The 22,703-nt window shown below is 43.5% G+C and overlaps 1 protein-coding gene across 1 annotated transcript in view; it reads left to right on the top strand.

Annotated features, from left to right (window-relative positions):
• Nucleotides 1-22,703, top strand: part of STAT3 (signal transducer and activator of transcription 3) — a 159,857-nt gene that overhangs the window by 129,463 nt on the left and 7,691 nt on the right. The window contains exons 18-22 of the mRNA XM_082271450.1: nucleotides 4,823-4,875; nucleotides 13,180-13,274; nucleotides 20,114-20,253; nucleotides 20,340-20,555; nucleotides 21,309-21,351. Of these exons, the coding sequence (XP_082127576.1) occupies nucleotides 4,823-4,875; nucleotides 13,180-13,274; nucleotides 20,114-20,253; nucleotides 20,340-20,555; nucleotides 21,309-21,351 (547 nt within the window). The remainder of the gene's footprint in view (nucleotides 1-4,822; nucleotides 4,876-13,179; nucleotides 13,275-20,113; nucleotides 20,254-20,339; nucleotides 20,556-21,308; nucleotides 21,352-22,703) is intronic.

The following is a 22,703-nucleotide window of genomic DNA, read 5'->3' as shown; positions in this document are numbered from 1 at the left end:
CCCTTTTCATCTGTTTCCCATCCTAACCTCCCCCTCCACTTATGCTGGGGCTGTGTGGGTGGTCTGGTCCCCCTCCTGGGTTGGGCGGAGGGGGCGTTATGCCTCCTGTGCCCGGACGATCAGCTATGCGGGGGGCCTGAGCCGGTCCTTGAGACCGAAGGCTCTCTCGTGGTGCCCCCATTTTGTTGTAGCCTGTGTGTTTGTCTGCACAGCGGCCGTTTTTTGTGTAGTCCATTTTGCGTGGGTTTGTCATTAAAAATGGCAGCAGCCATGACAGTGGAGCCCTGTGGGCGGCAATTTCTGTGGTGGAAACCTCTCCTCTTCCCCTTGTGCTGACTCTGGGATCTTTTCACTTCCTGATCACCACACGTGGAGTACAGACTATCCTGGTGGTTGCTTAGTGCCTTGTACCTGGTGACTGGGTGGTGCTGCCAGCATGGTGGGGGTTGTCCCCTTGCAGTGTGTGTTACACTTTTTGTGAGGTCCCCCTGGGGACTTATGGAGTCTTTGGAGCACATCTCCCCACCTGACCCCCTCTCTGAGGCTATGGGGCCATCCAGGTTCCAACCATCCATTGATGCACTGACGGCGCTCCTGAAGTCCTTTGTATGGAGATGGTTTTCGGGTGACGGGCTAGCAAAAAGCACCTTACCCTGGCTCATCTGTCTCAGATCCTAAATCTGATTCGGCCAATGTGGATGTGGGTCATCCTGCTGGGTCTGCGACCGCACGCCCGAAATCTTCAGATAAAGAGGATGATTCCTCCACATCTGCAACCACGCACGAAAAGGTGCTGGTAGAAGTACTGATTGTATCTGTGTGTAGACCTTGAAGAGCTGAAGCTGCAAAGGTGGCGCAGGTTCCCTTTGGCACTCACAGGCCATTCAGAGCAGCAAGGTGTTTCCTTCCCCCCCCCCCCCCTATTTTGTTAAAATTGTTGCTAAAGAGTGGGGATGCCCAAAGCGCCCTCTTGGGGTCCCTAAGAGATTTACTAGGTGTTACCCCTATGAGGAGTCTCTTTTTAAGAAGTTGACTGTTCCAAACTCTGACCGAGTGGGCTAAGCTTTTAGGCCGTGACCTGAAGGGAAAACTGCTCCCCCCCTGCCTGAGCTGGAGGACCAGCTGGTCCAGGGGCTGCAGTTTATCTGTGATGCCTCTTTGGATGCGGCTCCCTAGTGGCTCAGCTCTCTGTTTTGGCAATGGTCCTTCGGCGTGTCTTTTGACTTAAATGCTGGTCTGCAGACCAGATTCCTAAAAAGTTCATGACTGATCTCCTCTTTCAAGGAGATCGCTTGTTTGGGGCTACCCTGGATGACATCCTTAAAGGTCTCACAGGGGGAAAGAGTACTTTGCTTCCGCAAGGAACCTCGTCGTAGACGTGGGTCCTCCTGGGCTTATACATTTTTTTGTCCCTCAGGGTCGACTGACAAGGGCTTGAAGCCTTTCAGGGCCTCCTCTGAAGCATTCAAACAAACCTGGTCTAGCTAGCCAAGAATGTGCTTCCCACGGACAAGGCTCCTTCACCATGAAGGTGCGCCCCCTCACCTGTATGGGGTGGGGGGGACGTCATCGCTGGTTTCTGGCCCCGTGGACTTCCCTGGTACAAGTGGGTCCATAAAGTCATTTGGTCTGGCTACAAGATCGAATTTGGCTCATGTCCCCTGTGAAGGTTTTTTCCCTCCAACTTGCACCTGTCCCTGGACCGCTTACAGGGTCTGTTTGGGCAGTACAACCTATTACTTTTAGGGGTGTTTGTCCCGGTTTCGACTTTGGAAGGTTTTCAGGGTTTTTACTTAGCCCTGTTTACAGTTCCCAGGAAGGAAGGCAAGGTGCATCCAATCCTTGACCCCAAGGCGCTGAACTGCTTTGTGGGGATGCAGAAGTTCCGAAAGGAGTCCATTCGCGCACGGTGGTGGCATCCCTGCATGGGGGGATTTTCTTGCCTCCATCGACATCAAGGATGCTTACCTTCACAATCCCATATGTGCCAGTCACCAGCGTTTCCTCCGCTTTGCCGTGGGAGAGGAGCATGATCAGTTTGTGGCATTACCCTTTCGTCTGGCCTCTGCTCCTTGGGTCTTCACAAAAGTATTAGCACCGGTACTAGCATTGTTACGCCAATGGGGGGATTGCGGTACTGGGCTACTTGGATGACCACCATCTGGGAGCAGAGTCTTCTACTGCTCTGGTGGAAAACCTGGAAATCACCATACAGACTCTGCAGGAGTTTAGCTGGATTCTGAATTTTCAGAAGTCTGCTCTGGTTCCGTCCACAAAGCTGGACTATCTGAATCTGATTTTCGGCCTTAGCCAGAGTTCTCCTTCCTCTGGACAAATGCCAGAAATTGCTGGCTGCCATTTGTCCCCTGCTGTCCAGCAGATAGTCATCCCTCCAGACTTGCATGTGGGTGCTTGGCTTTATTGTGTCTACCTTCAAGTTTGTTCCTTTTGCAAAGTTCCATATGAGGTCCCTGCAAAGGGAGATTCTGGCTAAATGGGACAAGACTCCGCAGTCTCTGAACAATCAGATGCGGCTGAGCCAGGGAACGAAGGAGTCCCTGATTTGGTGGCTTTGTTCTCCGGTGCTTTGGCTGGGCAAATCTTCCTCCCTTTGTATTGGACAGTGGTCACCAGGGATGCCAGCCCGTCCGGTTGGGGAGGCGTACACGGCAAGCATTCAACTCAGGGGATCTGGACGCTGGAAGAGTCTAGACTACCAATCAATGTCTTGGAACTTCGAGCGATCAGACTGTGCCTGGACAATTGGACGGATTGTCCTCAGGGACGTCCAGTGCGCATTCAATTGGACAATGTTAATCACCAAGAGGGCACAAAAAGTGTCCTGGCAGCTTGGGAGGTAGCCGGCATTCTAAGGTGGGCAGAACAGTTTGTTCCAGCCCTCCCCGCCATATACATTCCCGGGGTGGAAAACTGGCAGGTAGATTACCTCAGTCGGCAGGCTTTGGACCAAGGAGAGTGGTCCCTTCATTCAGAGGGGTTTTATCAGTTGTGTCTCCGGTGGGGCACCCCCCGAGGTGGATCTGTTGGCATCTCGGCTCAACAGAAAGGTGCAGATGTTTGTGGCTTGGTCACGGGATGCTCTGTCGGATACCACAGATGCACTGGTGGCCCAGTGGGGTCAGTATTGTCTGAATTGCGCCTTCCCTACTCTCAAGCTTCTGCCAAGATTTCTACGTAGGATCGAGGCAGAAGATCTTGCGGTCATCTTAGTGGCTCCTGAGTGTCCTTGCTGGGCTTGGTACGCCGATCTGTTGCCGCTGGTCGTCGACTTTCCTTGGAATCTTCCTTTCAGGGAGGATCTGCTGTCCCAGGTCTAATCTTTCATCCTGCTTTACAGTCGCTGGCTTTGACGGCTTGTCTGTTGAATGCCAGGTGCTGATGGATAGAGGTCTGTCTGAGTCAGTGATTTATATGCTTTTTAAAGCTAGGAAATCCTCTACTAGGAAGATTTTCCATCGTATGTGGAAGACGTACATTGCGTGGTGCGTGTCTCTTGGGGTTTATCCTCGCTTCTCGGTGGCTTGGATCGTGAACTTCCTTCAACGGAGGGTTGAACAGAAATTGGCCTGGAGTACCATCAAGGGCCAGGTGTCTGCTTTGGCGGTCTTCTACCAATGACCCTTGGCCACACACTCCCTGGTGCATACCTTTCTTCAGGGTGTCCGACATTTGATTCCTCCAGTGCAGTCTCCGTTGCCACCTTGGGACCTTAATTTGGTGCTTTCGGTCCTCCAGAAGCCTCCCTTTGAGAAGGTGGCCTTTTTGGTGGCTATCATGCACGCAGCGTGTCGGAACTGGCAGCGTTTTCCTGCCATTTACCTTACTTTGTGATTCACAGAGGTAAGGTGGTTCTTCGCCCCTGTCCATCGTTCATCCCAAAGGTTGTCTGATTGTTATTGAATGAAAAGACATTGTGTTGACTTCCCTGTATCCCAGGCTGAAACTTCCGAAGGAAATTGCCTTGCATGCTTTAGATGTGGTCTGGGCAATAAGGGTGTACCTGGCAGCTGCAGAGTCTTTTAGGAAGTCATTTACTATTTGTGCTCATGGATGGGGCTCAGAAAGGGTCAAGTTCCTCCTTTCCCTGTCAAGGCGCACTCTACTCGGGTGCTCAATGCATCCTGGGTCTTCCGTCATCAGGCATCAGTGACGCAGGTTTGCAAGGCGGCCAGCTGGTCGTCGGTGCACTTTCACAAAGTTCTATAAAGTGGATGTTTTGGCATCTGCGGATGCTTCTTTTGGCCGCAAGGTTTTGCAGACTGCGTTTTAGAGGACTTGATCCTCTTTGGTTGTGTTATTTTTTTTTCAGGTGGGCTCCAGTTGTTTTGTTGAGCTCCTGTTGCCTGGTTGACTGTTTAGCCTGGGAAATGTTTTTGCTTTTTCCACCCCTCATTTTTAACTGCTTTGTGACGTCCGAAATGGTTATGAAGATCAGGAGTTGTGTTCGTCAATGAACATTAGAGAAATGGATTTTACGGTAAGTCAAAAATCCAATTTTTTACTAGAAAAGTACTTAAAACCCCCAAATATAAAATATAATATAATCTAATTATATTTGCGCAGCGGTCTTTCAAATGCAATTTTTTTGGGAAAATCACAATTTAATGAATTAAAAATAAATAAACCATAAAGTTAGCCCAATTTGTTTGTATAATGTGAAAGATGTTAGGCCGATAATCGTGATCTTTATTCTAAGCAAAAAAATTGTGGCTCATTTTATCCAGAACCGTGCAGCTCTCTAATACAGTGCCATAATTTGTGTTCTATAGCCCTAATATATTCTTATTTGCTTCATCTTTAGGTCCTGGAGTAAACTATTCCGGCTGTCAAATCACATGGGCCAAATTCTGCAAAGTAACTATTTTTCTTTTTGATGATCAGTAAAACATCAAAGTCAGTTTATGATCCTATTGTTCTGTACAATGAGGGGAAGCTCTGCTGATTTCTATCATCCAATCACATGCAAGCAAAAATACAGTTTTTTATTTTCCTTGCATGTTCACCTCAGATCTAGAGTAACTGCACTTGTGGGAGCACTTGCAGTGCACATACTATTTACCTTTAGTAAATCAACTCCATTGTCCAGTGTCCCGACTTGGAGAAAACCCACCTATTGACAGATTTCCCCAGGACATTTGTTCCTATTGTTTTTCCAGCAACTGGTAATCATAGATTTCCCTTCTATTTCTGTTTAGGGTGACGACTGTCATCAGGGTAATCCTCTCACTTGACACAGCAACAAAAAACTTGACCGATGTCCTAATTACCACAGATTTTTTTTTTTTGCTGCCACTCTCACTATGCTGAATATGTGACAGATAAACAGTTTGTTGGGTAGCAAGATTGAAGAAGCAGATTTAAAGAATAAACAAGAACATACATTATTAAACAGGTGCATCTTATAAAATTATAATATCAAAAAATTAATTAATTTCAGTAATTCAGTTTCAAAAAGTGAAGCTCATATATTTTATGTAGATGTGTTACACACAGTGTGATATCTTTCAAACATTTATTTCTTTTAATTTGGATGATTATGTCTTAAAGCTAGTAAAAACCCAAAGTTCAGTATCTCGGAAAATTTGAATATTACATAAGGCGCATTTAAAAAAAAAAACAAAAAAAAAAATTTTAAATACAAAAAATGTTGGCTTACCAAAAAGCACGTCCATGTACAGTACAGTATGCACTCAATGCTCGGTCGGGGCTCCTTTTGCATGAAATACTGCATCTATGCGGCGTGGCTTGGAGGCTATCAGCCTGTGGCACTGCTGAGGTGTTGCTGCTGGAAGCCCAAGGTGCTTTGATATTGGCCTTCGGCTTGTATGCATTGCTGGATCTGGTGTCTCTCCTCTTTCTCTTGACATTACCCTACAGATTCTCTATGGGGTTTAGGTCAGGCGAGTTTGCTGGCCAATTAAGCACAGTATTGTTTTTTTGTTTGTTTTTTTTTGGCAGTTTGGACAGGTTCAAAGTCTTGCTGGAAAATGAAATTCAAATCGCCATAAAGCTGGTCAGCAGAGGGAAGCATGAAATGCTCCAGAATTTCCTGCTGGAGGGCTTTGCTGACTTTGAACTTGAGAAAACACAGTGGGCCAACACCAGCAGAAAACTTCACACTGGACCTCATGCAAGTTGGATTCTGTGCCCTCTCCACTCTTCCTCCAGACTCTGGGACTTTGATTTTCAAATAAAATCCAAAATTCTCCATAGTTCGTGACGATTTGAAGAGCCATGTCTTCTGGTGTTGGTAGACTGTGTTTTATCAAGTCCAAAGTCAGCACAGCCCTCTACCAGGACATTTCTAGATCACTTAATGCTTACCTCTGCTGACCAGCTTTATGGAGATGCTGATTTCATTTTCCAGCAGGAGTTGGCACCTGCCCACACTGCCAAAAGTACCAATACCTGGTTTCATGATCATGGTATCACTGTGCTTGATTGGCCAGCAGACCAGCCTGACCTTAACCCCATAGAGAATCTGTGGGATATTGTCAAGATGAAGATGAAACATACCAGACCCAACAATACAAATGAGCTGAAGGCCACTATCAAAGCAACCTGGGCTTCCATAACACCGCAGCAGTGCCACAGGCTTATCGCTTCTATGCCACGCCCCATTGATGCAATAATTGATACAAAAGTAGCCCCAAACAGGTATTAAGTGCATGTTATACTGGTACATGGACATACATTTCAGTAAACAAACATTTCTGTATTAAAAATCTTTTTTTTTTTTTAATTGATCTTATTTAATCAAATTTTCAGAGATACTGAATTGTGGGTTTTCATTAGCTGTAAGCCATAATCATGCAAATTAAAATAAATAAATGCTTGACATATATCACTCTGTGTGTAATGCATCTATATAAAATAGCAGTTTATTAGATGCACTTGTATATAGAACCCCTGGCAAAGCATAACGATTTGCTTGTTAAATGTGCAGAATAGCCAAACCTTACAGTACAGTAGTATTACTAGGACTAGTCATACACAGCTCGAATTTCAGCCAATTATATTTGAATCCTCGGGAAATTTGAGCCATGGATGGCCCTGTCTGCACCACTTGGCTCAACAAAATTTGATTTTAAAAAAATCCACTGACCCGGGAGGAAAATCTTCAGCTGAATAGTGACTGTTTCCTATCCAATTCAGTCATTGCCTGGCGATTCTAACAGCCACGGGAGAATGAGCGAAATCAAAGGGTGTATGGCTAGCATATTAGTAAGGTATTACATGCATGTTCTGTGTTCACTTTAAATTCTTTGCTAAGCTCCTTCCCTCCAAAGTCAGGCTGTAATGGGCCTTGGCTACTGAGAAAGCCTTTAGCCTAAAACAATCATTTGGTTTCCAGGTTAGTGAGTCTGATCTAAATGAACAGCTTGCCTAACTGTTCGCAGAATGAATCCATAGGGGTATAACCTTCTCATTCATCGAGAGACACAGGATTCAGAGACCTTCCTCATTAGTACCATACACAATATTTATGTGTAATAGTGTGTATCCCATTATCTGTAGGTGTCTGCTTTTGCTACAAATCTTCCTTTCTGTGGCTCCTCCCAGCCATCGCATACCATCCTCAGCAATTTTTTCCAGTGTTGTAAAAGTTAACTGCAACCTCAACAGCCTCCCTCACCCTTCTACTGTGTCTGCCAATCCCACAATGCATTGCATGCTGTGAATAGGCCATGGAGCAGTTAAATGACAGGTCTTCCTGCCCATTTACAGAACACAATGGAGGTCCCCCTTGTCAGTGTAGGGGACTTGGATACCAGATGAATCCATCTCCTGATTGGCATTCAGAAACTGGGTGCTTTGGTTTTCCCCACAATCCTGGACATCCCAACTGGTGGGTCATCTGACCTGGATCCAGTCAGACAATACCACAGCACTGGCATACATTCATTATCAGGGAGGAACCAGAGGTCTTGCCAGAAAGAGACGATTTTGTTCTTGGCAGAACTTCACATTCCAGCCAATTCCAGGAGTGAAATTTACTGGGGAGGACAGCAAAGCATACAGAGTGGTCAGTCCATTTACATTCCAGATGAACAATTGGTAGCACCTGGACCCGGAGGTAATTTGACTTACACCTGGAGGTGTTCTAGGACCTATGTCACAGGTGGGGGACACTGTATTGGACCTCAATGCCTCCAGATGCAACAAAAAACAGGTTTGTCCCCAAATACTGTGTTAAAGCATGATTTTTGCTTTTCCTCCCCTGACAGGATTAAGATGGAGGGCATGCTGGTGATCCTCAAAGCCCTGGACTGACCCAGATGGATGTGGCATTCTGACCTAGTAAGACTGGCAGATGCTTCGGCTGGGCTGTACCAGATGTTGTAAACTATTAAATTATAAATACAGTTTTTGTGATGTAGAATGCAACCTCTTCAAGTGTTTTCCAAGCAACCTCCGCTCTTTTACAGAGTGTAATTTATTAGATCTCAACAGCAGATGAAACCTACAACAGAGTATACACAAAATAATACAATGATATGAAGACCTCTTCAGAATACTCAGTTCATCTGTTCCTAATTTAGCAAGGATATAGACATGCCACTAATCCAGCATCCCATCTACATATGCACCTATGTGTCTTTCATGCAAAAAGCATGCAATTGGCTGCATGCGCTGATTGAATGCCTGAACTGGCCAAATTTTGATGTGTATACCCTGCTTAAGATTGGAGGAGTTTGATTGGCTAATCTGATGAATGCCTTGATGCCACTTGAATTAAAATAATCAAATGTGTCCATCATCTGTCTTGGCAATTTTCTTTAAAGATTTCCTTTTGAAGAAAGTTCTGTACATTTTTATTACATTGTGTACAATCGGACAATGCTTTATGATCTTGAGAACAAATTCTCACAGACTAACGGGGCAGGAAGTTTATCACAACAAAAACCCAGTTGGCATATGACTGAGATGACCTTATACATCTTTTAAAGAAAAACTTGCCACTATTTGCAGCATGCATTTCTATGTACACCCCAAATGTATTTGTAAACCTACTTTTTTATTATACCAGTACCCCATCACTTACTACACCAGATTGTTTGAATCTCCTGATTCAAGGACCAGTGTGCCATCCTGCTTCAGTCACTGTTTTTTCTAAGAATTTTGGTTCTCTGAATTAATGTCTTGATCTTCAAAGCTAAGAAGTCTACTCCATGCAGTCTATCACTGTATATGAAAGCATACTTGACTTAATGCGAGCCATGGTGTTTCCATCCTGGGAGATTCTCCATGGGAAGAATTTTCTCTATCCTGCAGCAGGTTCTGGACCAGCATTTTACTCTTGGCAAGAGTAGAGACATGACCATAAATAATGCTATTATGTTTTAAGGACATTTGGCTTCTCATTCATTGATTAGGAGACTTTTTTAGGGTAGTCTCCCATGTGTACCCCCCCCCCCCCCTTCACTTCCCTGTTACTTCATGGGATCTAAATTTGGTTCTCTCAGAGCTGCAAAAACTGCTATTTGAACCCAGCAGAAAACCACTGATAAAGTGGGGTTTCTGGTAGCCATCACCTCTGTGAGGAGAGTACCTGAGCTTGAGGCCTTATCCTGTAAAAAGCCCCTGGTGGTTTTACACAAGGACAAGGTGGGGATGAGGCCCAGAGCTCCCTTCCTACCAGGATACGTGCCCTGCACATCCCAGCTGATGCTCCAGGCTACCCACTTTATTTGCACTGTGCACCCTACCATCAGTGAGAGAGGCGGAGCAGGCAATTAGTATGCTGTGTTTTAAAGAAAAATGCCCGTGTCTCCCTAATAGAGCAATAGTGGCTTCTGTAAGGAAGACCGAAGACATTTTTTTTTAGTGGACAGAGCCTCAGGTGAAGCACTATATAGGGCAGTGCTAGGTGCTGAAGCGAGAGCTTTGGATGGAAGTGGGATTGGGGTATGCACAAGTGAGCAGTGGACAGACAAGACACAGAAATGAGCTGTGGGTATGGGGAGGAAGCAGGCGCACAAAAGTGAGCTATGGATAGGGGGGCCCAGAAGTGATCTGTGAAAAGGTAGGGGTGAACAATAGGTAAATTGTCAGTATTTTATGTAATGTATGCATGGCATACAGTGTGCAACAGTCAGGATTTTGTAACGTACCTTGTTACATTACTTACTCTTGCACACCATACTCAATGCTGTGTTATAGGTTGCATACCTCTTACAGCGATATGCTACATATTAATGGCCGATGTTCTGTACTGAATGTTGCACTCTGTACACGTTGATATTTGTTACATATTTCTCAGGCATTGCGCTTTGTACGCTGTGTGGCACATTACATTTTCCTGATCACTGCACTCTGTCCTTGGAACTACATTTTATGTCGTCCTCACCACTCGGTGTTCTTCATTCAGAACAATAGACTTTCTCTTTTGATTGTAGATAGTCCTCGCCATAGCGCACCAACTTGTTCCATCCTCTAAGTGGCTCAGACAGACCATTGTTCAAACTTAGGGTTGCAAGGGTTGGTTTCTCCCCTTTTCCTGTCAAGGCACACTCTACTAGACCTATGTTGCCTCTGGGGTCAATAGGCTATGGTTTTCCAGATTAGCAAGGCTGCAACCTGATCTTCTTCTCCCTAAGTTCAGACCTTATCTTATGCTAGCTTCAGGCACAAGGTCCTTGGGGCATCCCTTTATGCTGTAGGCAGTCCCCATTTTTTTCTTTTATTTCTTGAGCTTGTAAGTATGTGTTTGATTGGGTTGCCTCCTCCTCAGTTGGACATCCCTAAGGTTAACACCTACTGTGTCCCTGAGCTGAGAGAAAATAGTACTCACTGCAAAATCCTTTTCTTGGAGTGCATTGAGGGACACAGGCGTGTTTATAATTTATACATTTATTAGTGATTTGCTACGAAAATTGAGGCATGCTAGTTAGTGGAGGGGTCATCCTGAATTGGTCTACAATTTTTTGGTTAATGGTGTCTGATACCTCTGTAGATGGCAGTATAACCCAAAGATTAACATGTCCTGTGTCTCATAACCACTTAAACCCCCGAAAGATTTTACCCCCCATTCCGACCAGGGGTTTTTTTGCGATTCGGCACAGCGTGATTTTAACGGACAATTGCGCGGTCGTGCGACGCTGTACCTAAACAAATTTGACGTCCTTTTTTTCCCACAACAGAGCTTTCTTTTGGTGGTATTTGATCACCTGTGTGATTTTTACTTTTTGCGCTATAAACAAAAAAAGAGCGTCAATTTTGCAAAAATAACAATATTTTTCACATTTTTTTTATATGAAATTCCCCAAAAAAAAAGGAAAAATCAAAATTTTTTAACATTTTAGGCCAATTTGTTTTATGCTACATATGTTTGGTAAAAAAAATTGCAAAAAGCGTATTTTGATTGCTTTGCGCAAGTTATTGCGTTTACTAACAAAGGGAAAGATTTCGGTCATTTTTGGTGGTTTTTTTTTAACGCGTAATGGCGGCGATCTGCGTTTTTTTTTTTTTTTTTGCGGTACTGCGACATTGCGGCGGACAGATCGGACCCTTGACTGACATTTTTGACACTTTTGGGGTTACCAGTGACATTACTACAGTAATCAGTGCTATATATATGCACTGTTACTGCAAAATGACACTGGCAGGGAAGGGGTTAACTTTATTGGGGAAGGAGGGGTTAAGTGTGTCCCTAGGGGCGTGCTTCTAACTGTGATTGGACATGGCTACTGGTGTAGGAACATTGATCAACGGTCCTACATAGTAGAACCGTATGATCACTATTCCTACACAGGGGAGAATGACAGGCGGCTTGTTTACATTAGCCGCCTGCCTTTCTCCCTTCACGGCGGGCGATCGCGAGCGACCGGCAGACATCTGGTCCGCCGGTCACACGCACGGACTTCCCAGGGAACGGGGCTGGCGCGCGCTCGCCCGCTATTGGCTCACAAGCAAGTGACAGGCGAGTGACGTACCCATATGTCACTTTTGCCTGGCCGGGGCTGACCGCCGCAGTATATGTACTTGCGACGGTCGGCAACCGGTTAATGGAAAAGTATTTTATAGCAAGTATAACAATCCATTTTTTTCCATTCTTAGGGAAATAGTTGACAGGGGAAATATTACAACTTTTTAAGCAATTTAGGTAAATAGGCTGTCATTTGGCGTGCTAGTTTATATCCTTTTGTAGTTTAACCCAACTTCAGTTTTGTTTGGCAATGGATTTTTCAATTTTCTTTTTTGTGAAAACTGAAATAAAGTGGCTTTTGCCGCAATACTCCCCTCCCTTCCAGTGCTGGGCTTTGCAGACCCACCTCTTTGCAATCTAGCACCAAACCTCTGCCAGGATTAATGACCAAGGGATCATTCAAACCACTCTTGTGTGCCCAGGCTTTAAAAGCTTCATCACACTGACCAGAGCTCACAGTACTCCTGGGCAGAATGGTGTTTGCATGTGATTACATGAGCAGTATTTATAAAGTGCCTTTATTTAAAAAAAACTTTAGTTGAGGGGGTTGTGTGTGTCCAACATGGAGTTAGACTAATATAATTGTTGTAATAATCTGTTGGATGTAACTGGCTGAACACTAGTTTTACTGTGGCCAGAAGTCTTAAGTTCCACCATATAGATTTGTTGATGATCAACTTTTTTGTAGCGAAAATATTGGCAATGGAAATAGGTAAGCCCCCGTTCACACTAAGGCGACCTGTGAGGCGACCTGGTCGCCTCACAGGTCGCCGTAGGTCGCCTTCCATAGGGAAGCTGCGGACCCGTTCTAATAGGAGCGACACAAGTCGCTCCGACTTAGAAAAAGGGTCCGGAGCTTCTTTGGGGCGACCCGGAGGCGACCGCCATAGACTTCAATGTTATGGAGTCCGTGGCGGCCGCTCCGAGGTCACGGCGCGCTGCTCGCACCGCAACCTCGGAGGTCGCCCCCCCGAAGTCGGATCGCCCCTATGTGAACGGGGCCTAAAACTAGAATAAGACTCCTTTACCAAAACAAAACCTGTTTTTTGGCACAGGCCTTTTTTTGTAAACCAAGAACCTTGGTTTGTATAGGTATCTAGATAGTGGTGAACTAAGAGTAATTTTGTACATAACCTATTTTCCAACTGTGTGATCTCCAGGTGCAAACTTGTTTTTGTGGTTAAATGTATCTGCTTTAATACCCTTCTTAAAATTATTTTTCCCATCAGGAAAACATGGCTGGTAAAGGGTTTTCATTCTGGGTGTGGCTGGACAACATCATTGACCTTGTAAAGAAATATATTCTCGCACTTTGGAATGAAGGGTAAGTATACATTTAATCAGTAGTTGTAACTTTTTTTTTTTTTTTATACAAAGGATTATATGGATTTGGTTGCTAATATACACCTATGGTATATCCTGTGCCACGTTCTATAAATTGTGCATATTAGAGACTGAGAAAAATCATGGACTTTTATAGACACAAATACTTAACATTAACAATTTTATTATACTGTATACAAATATTTTTAAAACAGATTGACAGTAGATAAAGAATTTTTCTATAAAACCAATAATAGGTCACAGACTAATTTGTGTATCTCCCTAAAGGACAATCTAGCAGTTATGTCTAATGTATGTGAACTGTAAGCCAAAGTTTGCATATCCTCCCGACACTGGGGTCTCACTTGTCCTTAGTTGACCTTCTGATTATTGCTTAAATGTTTTGCGACCTTGTCGCTTCTTCAGGAGCTTTGACCATCTAATCAGATGAAAACATACATTCATTAAAAATTCCAAGCAATGCATCACTTAACAGTAAGGAGCCAAACGTCCCTATCTGGATTTTCTTGGAACTCAAAAGTGCGCTGCATATTGCCAAAGAACGAAAATGTCCAAACATACACTGCTCATAAAAATTAAAGGAACACTTTGAAAACACATCAGATCTCAATGGGGAAAAATATCATACTGGATATCTATACTGATATGGACTGGGTAATGTGTTAAGAACAAAAGGATGCCACATTGTTTAATAATTTTCATTTCCATCAATCTACAGAGGGCTGAACACAGACACCCCCAAAAATCAAAGATGATGCATTGTCACCAGAGAGCGACTGTGAGCTATATGTTGGAGCTGTGCAATTCGTCTGATAGCGTCTCCTGCCTGTTTTTGCGGAACAAAACCAACTTGATCCTTTTTGATCAAGCTGGGTTTAAAAGAATTTAAACGATTGGCCAAGATCTTGGTTAATAGTTTCATATCTATGTTAATAAGAGAAGAAATGGGCCTAAAGTTGGCCCAAGATGAACGATCACAGTCAGCTTTTGGAAGCATCACTATGTTGGCGGTCAAAAGGTTTGTGGTAAAGGCCTGGCCATTTTTAGCGGAGTTTATACATAGCCATCCGATAAGGAGCTAGAACGTCTGCAAGTTTCCTATAAAATAAAGTGCCGTGAAGCCATCCTTGCCTGGCCTTATGCCCACCTTAACTCCTTAATACATTGAAGAACTTCGGATACTTGTATATCACGATCCATAAGGGACATGTGAGCTTCAGCTAACAGGCCCTGGATTTATATTAGAAGCATAATAAGTCACGATGGTAACTTCAGTATCTTGAATAGTGCCTTGGAGTAGGAGATAGCTACAATTTGGATCCACTATCTGTTCACTGAAAGGGAAGTGATTTGGGAAAAGCTATGAGCACTTCCCTTTGTTTAGTTGGGCCATTAGCCAAATAAGAAACCTGAGGATACTGGGCATCTAAATATTTGGGGCAGGAGGAGGATGAAAAATGGGTCTCTTGTAAGCAAGCGAGATCTACCCGCTACTTCTTTAGATATTTGAAAAGCTTCACTTTTTGAGGGGAGCTCATACACTGAACATTCAGGGTCAACCAGTTCAGTGTCATGCTGGAAAGAAAATAAACCAGACATTGTCCCCAATCGCAAACCCCATGTACTCAGAGAAGAAGGGGGTAGAGGAAAAAGCAGTCACGCAAAAGAGAAAAGGAAAAAATCATGCAGATGAACATTTTTTTTTTTTTTTTTAACCGGATGGACTTGTCTTTTTTCAACCTGACTAACTATGTAACATGAAGAGGCCGAGCAAAACTCAGAGCATAAAAAAACAATAAAGCTCAAATGCATCAAATAGTGAAACAAAAGGCCCACAAGGAGGTCAGAAGTTGGTCAAGCCAGGCGCCGGCACATTGGAGGAGCAGTGGTTCATCTGAACCATTCGACAGCATTGTATAGTAAAAAATGTAAGCACTGATTCCTGTGTACTATCAAAGGCACAAGGGAGATCCCAATTAGAAAATGCTGTACCAATTAAGCAAAAATGGGGTTTTGCACTTCAAGCTGGCCAACTCTGGGTGATAAACGGCAAATAATAGAGCAACTGTAGTTGGCAGCTAGACTATTTAAAAAGTAGTTGCAACAAAATAGACAACATTACTGAACAAAAAGGCACAGAACAGTGTAACCCAAATCTACCTAACCCTAGCTCGGGTGTTATATCACATACGGCATTCCGCAGCAAATGAACTGCAAAGGGTCAGAAATGATCATCAGATGTATAGTAAGTAAAACATCCCTATCGGCCAACAGGCATGAGAAGAAGCGTTGACGAACAACCAATACAAAATGGTGGGACCCAGTTCGGCCACACCTTGGCTGAAAGATGGCAGGCTGTGTTCCATAGGCTATAGCCAGCAATAAACCTCAGAGATAAATAAAAAGCAAAAGCATCATCCGACTTAGTAGGCAAAACAGGCTCTGTCACCGTGTGGGTACATTCTGAAAGCGTTCAGCCTGCAGGCGTTGAAGTGCCTGAGAGCTGGGCTGAGACAGCTGGGATGACTTGCTGAGGGGATGAGGATGGTGCCTCCACTTGAGAAGATCGAAATGCAGTTCTTGAAAAAGGTCACCAAAGGGCAGGTAGGGAAGAGGCGTGAAACTGATGACCCTGGTGAGAAAACAATAGTTTGAAGGGGAATCCCCATCTGTACTTGATACCTTGAGTTTGCAGGATCTGAAGGTAGGGTTTCAAGTTCAATCGACAGCCAATCTCTGAATCCACTCCTTTCCCTGAGCCTTCCTCTGCTCTTTTAGGTGTAGCTCCCTACTTTGTTTTGTTCATGGAGGAACTCTCTGCAACTTTGGCTAAGTTACAAAATGTTTCAGCCAATGCGAGCAGACTCCTAAATGTAACGTTTGCCAGCATGCTCCCAAATCCTCTGCTCCAGATTCCGTCTTTGATTTTCCCCATAGCTACAGCTCCTTCTGCATGATCAGCTGAGGATGAGGGTACCCTATCCTTTAAAAATGCGTTTGTACATGCGGTGTCTGTGGACATTACTCCCATGCTCAAGGATACCATTTTGGTTCTTGTCAATGCAGTACACTCTTGTTTAGACCGATGCCATATTTCTCAAAACTTATCAGCTTGATTTCCCTTAGAAGTGCCAAGCCTTCAAAAACTTTCCCTGCAAACTCATGTCATTGTTGTACAAGGAATGACCTAATCCTTGCAAGGTGTTTACCGCGCTTATTAAAGGCATTCTCTACTTCTAGGCTAGGAAGAGTTCCTTTTACTCCTTTGCTTCCCTCAGACCTTCTTTCTGCTTTGGACTTGGTTCTACCACAAGTCATGGACCCCAAAACTCTCCAGGCCTGTGCTCAAGTCCTTCTCCCAAAGTGGGGGATGGGGGTGTGTTGCTGGCCTTTGCAGCCATTTAGTCCCAGTATGTTACAAAAATCGCATATCCAGGGACTACAAGTTAGAATTTTTAGTCTTTGCCTCTACGCTAGACACTAGTCTACTGGGGTTCCCTGCTACATAGGTGTTCTGGCGTAGGCCAACACTGCTCTCAGCTGGGTGGCCACTTCCCTGAGTTTCACAGGCTTTTTAACCCTCAGCAGGCCATGTTTTGCTTGTGCCTTTAAGGTTACTTTACAATAAAGCCAAGTAAGCTTAGATATCTGTGTATTAATACTATTACTGAACGGAAAAAGAGCACATACAACTGCAGAAAACAAACTTCAGTATAACAAAATATGCCTACAACATGCACAAGCTGACTACCTTCCTAGCAAATAAGCATGTACAATTGGTATACTAAACTACCCAACTTGGAGATGGAATCTTCTTTATGGTTCTTTGCTTAGTCCAACTGCTTTCTCCAAAGTCCGCAGATCAACTCTTACTCCTTTGTCTTCAAGAACAAGTCGTCTTTTGTCTGCCCACATGCTTGTTCAAAAGTCCTAATACCCTCCCCCATATCTCCTGTACATCATATTCTTTAACCTTACTTAAACTAGTCTGACTGGTTCATTTGCATATCGATGGAGAGGCCTAGTTTCTAAAACCGTTCCTGGTCTTAAATCCATATTCGTGCTATAAAATCACTACAGATAGCCATGGCAACACACACTGGGGGGAGGGGATCTTCTCCCCTGAAGCTGCAGTCAGTTTAAAACAGTGTGGCTCTGTCCACACAGCCGCATTATTTTATTTAGTTTCCTGTGAACGAATGAAGACTACGAGTACCGTTATCCTTTTGCAGCCCCATGGCTTGTAGTTGTCAATGGACAGCGAGGGTGCTGGTGAGCACTCTCGTAGTTCATTGATCATCCTGCTCTCAAGTAACTGCCTGCACCAAAGGTAAGGACAGACAGCTATCCTGAGAGTCTGCAGGATCCCGGCAGTGTACCTGCAATCCTCCAATCGTGGGTACAATGCTCTGCAGGATTCTTGGAGAAGAAAATAAATAAATGCAAAGAAAAATGCATTTATTTTTTTTCAAAATGTGAACTTGGCCTTTTAGGGGTTAGTTCTCTGCTCCTTCAGCATTGTTTCGGAGACCATTGACTTCCGTTCCCTAATCAAACATTTTCTCAGGGTGTCCTCCCACAGTGCTCTTGTTTGCACCCCTATAGTACTATGGGATCTGAATTTGTGATTTTTATGAGGAGTACAACAATCTAGTTTTAGTGAGCCTCTGCGCACTACAGCCTGAACTTTGCTGTACTTGTTTGGCAGGAGTGGAAACCAACATGGCAACCTTTTGTCTGAAGGTTCGATATGTTGTGTGTAGAGTGTGGTTATTTGAGTTACTCAAAAGTCTCTGTGGGCTTGAACCTATCCATTCTTTTCTGACCTTTCTCATCAACAGCATACCTTTGTTCTGCCACTCACTGGATGTTCATAGTTTTTCACACCAATCTCTGTAAACTCTAGAGACTATTGAATGCAAAAAACTCGGGGGTTCAGGAGTTAAGGAATTACTCAAACCACCTCATCCGGTACCGTCATGCCACAATCACATTTTTCCCTATTCTTGTGTGTGATTTAAAGATCACATAAGGCGCTTGAAATTTGCATGATTTGGATTTGCGCTAATGATAGGATATTTGCATGAATACACAGGTGTCCAGTTGTTACCAATTTCTCAGTGAATTAATATATTTGACAAGGGGAAGACAAGTAGTGCCATCTGAGTGTAGTATATCTAAAAAAACAATTTGTCACATAATTGGGCAAAGTTGAAGTTTTCTTGGTGCAGACACACAATGGGACCGGACCTGTCTATTACAGCAGTGATTACATGCTTGATGAGCATTGTTCAAGCTCTTTGAATTGCCAGTTATATGAGCAATAAATAGCTTTTTAGATATACTTCACTCAGATGGCGCTTCTTGTCTTCCCTTTGTTTTACATGCAGAGTTGCTTCTAACTCCCTCAGCTGGCAGCCACTGAACTGTAGATTTTGATTTTTATTACAAGGACTTATCCAAAATGTTCTATATGTTACCACATATTTATCTCCACACTGGCTCTCCCTTCTCGGTGCACCACATTCCTCTGAGCTTTTTCATTATTATATTTGATGATCTTTAGGAGTCCTCTACCCTAATTTATTGGCTTGTTTACACTAGCTTTGTCCTCTGAAAATCATAGCTTTGGATAAGGCCTACATAATGCAAACGTGTTAGTGTTTGAGACTAAAGATGTAACTTTTTAATAGTGACAAATAGAGATTTAGTGATCCTTGGGACATGTGCCGCTCTTTGATATTACAGATGATTCATGTCTTGTGCATGCGCAGTACAATAACAATGTAACCACAATGCTTTCTATCAAACAAATCCTAAATAGTACCACATGAACTTGACTGTGTGAGCTGGTTTCAAATTTTTATAGGCAAATCTCCAGTATAGAACATACATGCTTTTTTGCTCCACAACCTTTCTCACACTCTGGGTGAAACTGTTGGTTTGACAGAGGTAGGTAGCTAACATTGGGAAATGAAGACAAACTAACCCAGGGAATTATTAAAGCTAAACAACACGCTTGAAAATGATTTAAAAGTTAATCCATGTTGTAAGTACCAAATGCAATTGTCTACTATTAAACTGCATTGAAACTTTCCATTGGCCCTTTACAATTCAAATGGATAAAGTGGTTGTTATCCCACCCAGATAGCGCTGTCTTATCTTTTTTTATGCCAATTTTAGTACTTCCATATACTAACTGTAAAAACTGCACCCGGTTGGCCCTTGCACAGGGGCAGTGTGCATCAATATAGGGCTTAGCGTTTGGGACACCTTGCTGCTGTTTCCGGTAAACTAAGCATGCCCATCCACTACAGGCTGCCTGCAGAAAACTACAGGAGGATGGGCACAGGATAAGTCACCCTGCATGAGGAGAGCGAGCAGCATTAACCACTTCCGGACCGCCCACTGTATTTATAGTATATACGCTATTAGTTTGAAGTTATATACCGCGTGTATGGCAGCAGCTGGCTGCCATAACCCTGGTATTTTTATATACAGTGTACGATTCTCTGTAAGATAAAAGTGGTTGTGGTCCTGGCACTGTATTTATATTGTATATGTAGTTATATTGTATATATTTAGACTACTTTCTAAAGATCAAAAACTGAAAAAACGTTTTTTCCAAAGTGAATATTGTCGGCATGTATTTCATGCAATTGGAGAGAAGGGTGATTGTGAGGCAGAGTTTGAACTCACACAATTGCTGCCTCTCTGTGGACTTGCAACAATATAGCAACTGGAAATGTTTTCTTGATTGATTCACAGTATTATCATATACTTTGAAATCCTGTACCTTAAGATATGTGTCCTTTGCAGATATATAATGGGCTTCATCAGCAAAGAGCGTGAACGAGCCATTCTCAGCACCAAACCTCCTGGGACATTCCTGCTGCGGTTCAGTGAGAGCAGCAAGGAGGGTGGCATTACCTTCACCTGGGTGGAGAAAGATATCAGTGGTAAGAAAACTTTTGAGATAGCTTTACATTTACAAATTTTTTGTGTACAATTGCCTGCCTCTTTATATTCATGTTTTCACACCCAGGTAAGACACAGATCCAGTCAGTAGAGCCATATACTAAGCAGCAGCTGAACAACATGTCCTTTGCTGAAATCATCATGGGTTACAAAATTATGGATGCCACCAACATTCTGGTATCCCCTCTGGTATACCTGTATCCTGACATCCCCAAAGAAGAAGCCTTCAGCAAGTACTGCCGCCCAGAGAGCCAGGAACATCCCGAGCCCACTGACCCAGGTAGTAGTACTCTCTCCATTCTGAAATGTATACCCCATCCAGAGACCTATGTCAAAGTTGTTAAAGTGGAACTTTAGTCAGAAAATTAAGTTCTGCTAGATCACTTCAGGCTGGCCCCTTTTGCAGGTATAGCTATGCAAAACATTAAAAATAAGTGTCTAAACTCAAGGACAATCAAGTAATACACTGTCTCAGCATGCTCTTAACATTTTTCAGTTGCTATGTATTCTTAGGCACTGATGAGTTGTGGAGACCAAACCGCTGAGAGACTTGAAGCGGAAGTAAACCATCCTATCCTTTACAGCCAAGGAAGCTGCTTGTGTTTGATCTGCAACTGCCATGATGCTGCACATGTGATCAGTAATGACACCAGCCACTTGATGGTTTGACAGTTTGGTTGAGGACACAAGCAGATGTGACAACAATCCCAGCATTCCAGGAATGTAACGGTTTCTGAAACTGGTAAATCGCTGGGCTTCAGCAAAATGGCAGCCTTCAGCAAGAAGAAAAAATAGCAATGCTGGGGGTAATTTACAACAAACACAAATTTTGGTAGCATAATTATAGATGTGTATGTTCCTTGCTGGAGAACGATATTTTTTTTCCATAAAGTTATGGGTAAAGTTCCACTTTAATCTCAATTGTCTGGACAGACTAATATGTAGGATCTGGGATCATTTAATAGTTTATCCTATTTACAAAGCTTTTCTAGTAAAATGCTTTAAAATATTACAGCTTTATTTTTCTTTCATGTAGGCACTGCCCCATATCTGAAGACAAAGTTTATTTGTGTAACACCGTAAGTATTGGCTTTTGGTTCTTATAATTACATACCCATTTCCATTATGGAGAAATGCGTGATATATACCTCTATCAGTGATGAACAAATACAATCTTGTAGCCAATGTGCCTAAAAATTTATAGTACCACAGAATTCCTTTTGAGCCCTTTTTAGTGTCATTGGATGCATATTACCCTAGGTGGTAAAAATGCTTACTGGCTTCTAGACCTAACCTAATGTCCACTTCGTGATTGGACCACGTGTATATACTGCAGCAGGGCCGCCCTTCAGCGTGAAATCACGTACCTGTACATCTGTTGCACATGCGTGCCACTGGCGACCTGCTCCAGCTGTGATTGGACTCAGTGGGAGCCAATCAGCAGCTGATCGCTGTTCTGTCAGAGGGGAAAATAGAGATCTTGTGTTTCTGCTAAGCAGGAACACAAATCTCGGTCTTCCTCCAGTCAAAGCATCCCCCACACAGTTAGCAAGCACTCCCAGGGAACATATTTAACCCTTTGATCACCCCTGAGGATAACCCCTTACCTACTAATGTCATTAGTACAGTAACATTGCATTTTTTTTTTTTAGCACTGATCACTGTATTGGTGCCACTGGTTCCCAAAAAGTGTCACTTAGTATCAGATATGTTCGCCGCAATGTCGTAGTCCCGCAAAAAATTGCTGATCGCCGCCATTACTAGTAAAAAAATAAAATTTCCAAAAATTATATCCCAAAGTTTGTAGACGCTATAACTTTTGCTCAAACCAATCAATATACACTTATTGGGATTTTTTTGTTTACCAAAAGCATGTAGCAGAATACAGAATGGCCTAAATTGATGAAGAAATATGATTTTTCCCTTTCGTTCATTGACGGACACAGCTCTTCATCTTCTTGACCGTAGGTTTATACTGCCTCCTACAGGAGTAGGACATTAATCAGAGAAAAAGCTTGAACACGCCTAATGGGGCAGTTCCTCAGGGTATACTCCCACTTCCTGCTATAGGTATTGAGCTTTTTTTCTGCTTAGTCAGGAGTAAGGACCTAGTTCCTTGCTGGGATCTCTGGTCCTGGCAATTTTTTTCTTTTACATGGAATTTTTTACTCTTTATTATTTTGTTCCAGTGAGAGCTACAATCAAGTGCTGGACTGGGCGATGAACTGGATATTCTAGATCCTTAGGGACCCCCAGTCTAGCCAGCGAGCGCATGCAGACCGCAGCTCCACGCTAGGTCGGCGGCGACATAGCCCCACTGGACGGGGGCTGGTCTGCGAGTTAAATGTCTCGTCGGGGAGCATACGGACTGGCTTTGGCCTGAGCCGCAGTGTTTCCTCCTGGCCGACAGCACCCACATTACGGTGGACCG

Source organism: Pelophylax lessonae, assembly GCF_965119305.1.
Source record: "Pelophylax lessonae genome assembly, chromosome: 11".
Lineage (NCBI taxonomy): Eukaryota > Metazoa > Chordata > Amphibia > Anura > Ranidae > Pelophylax > Pelophylax lessonae.
This window is presented reverse-complemented; position numbering and strand designations above follow the sequence as displayed.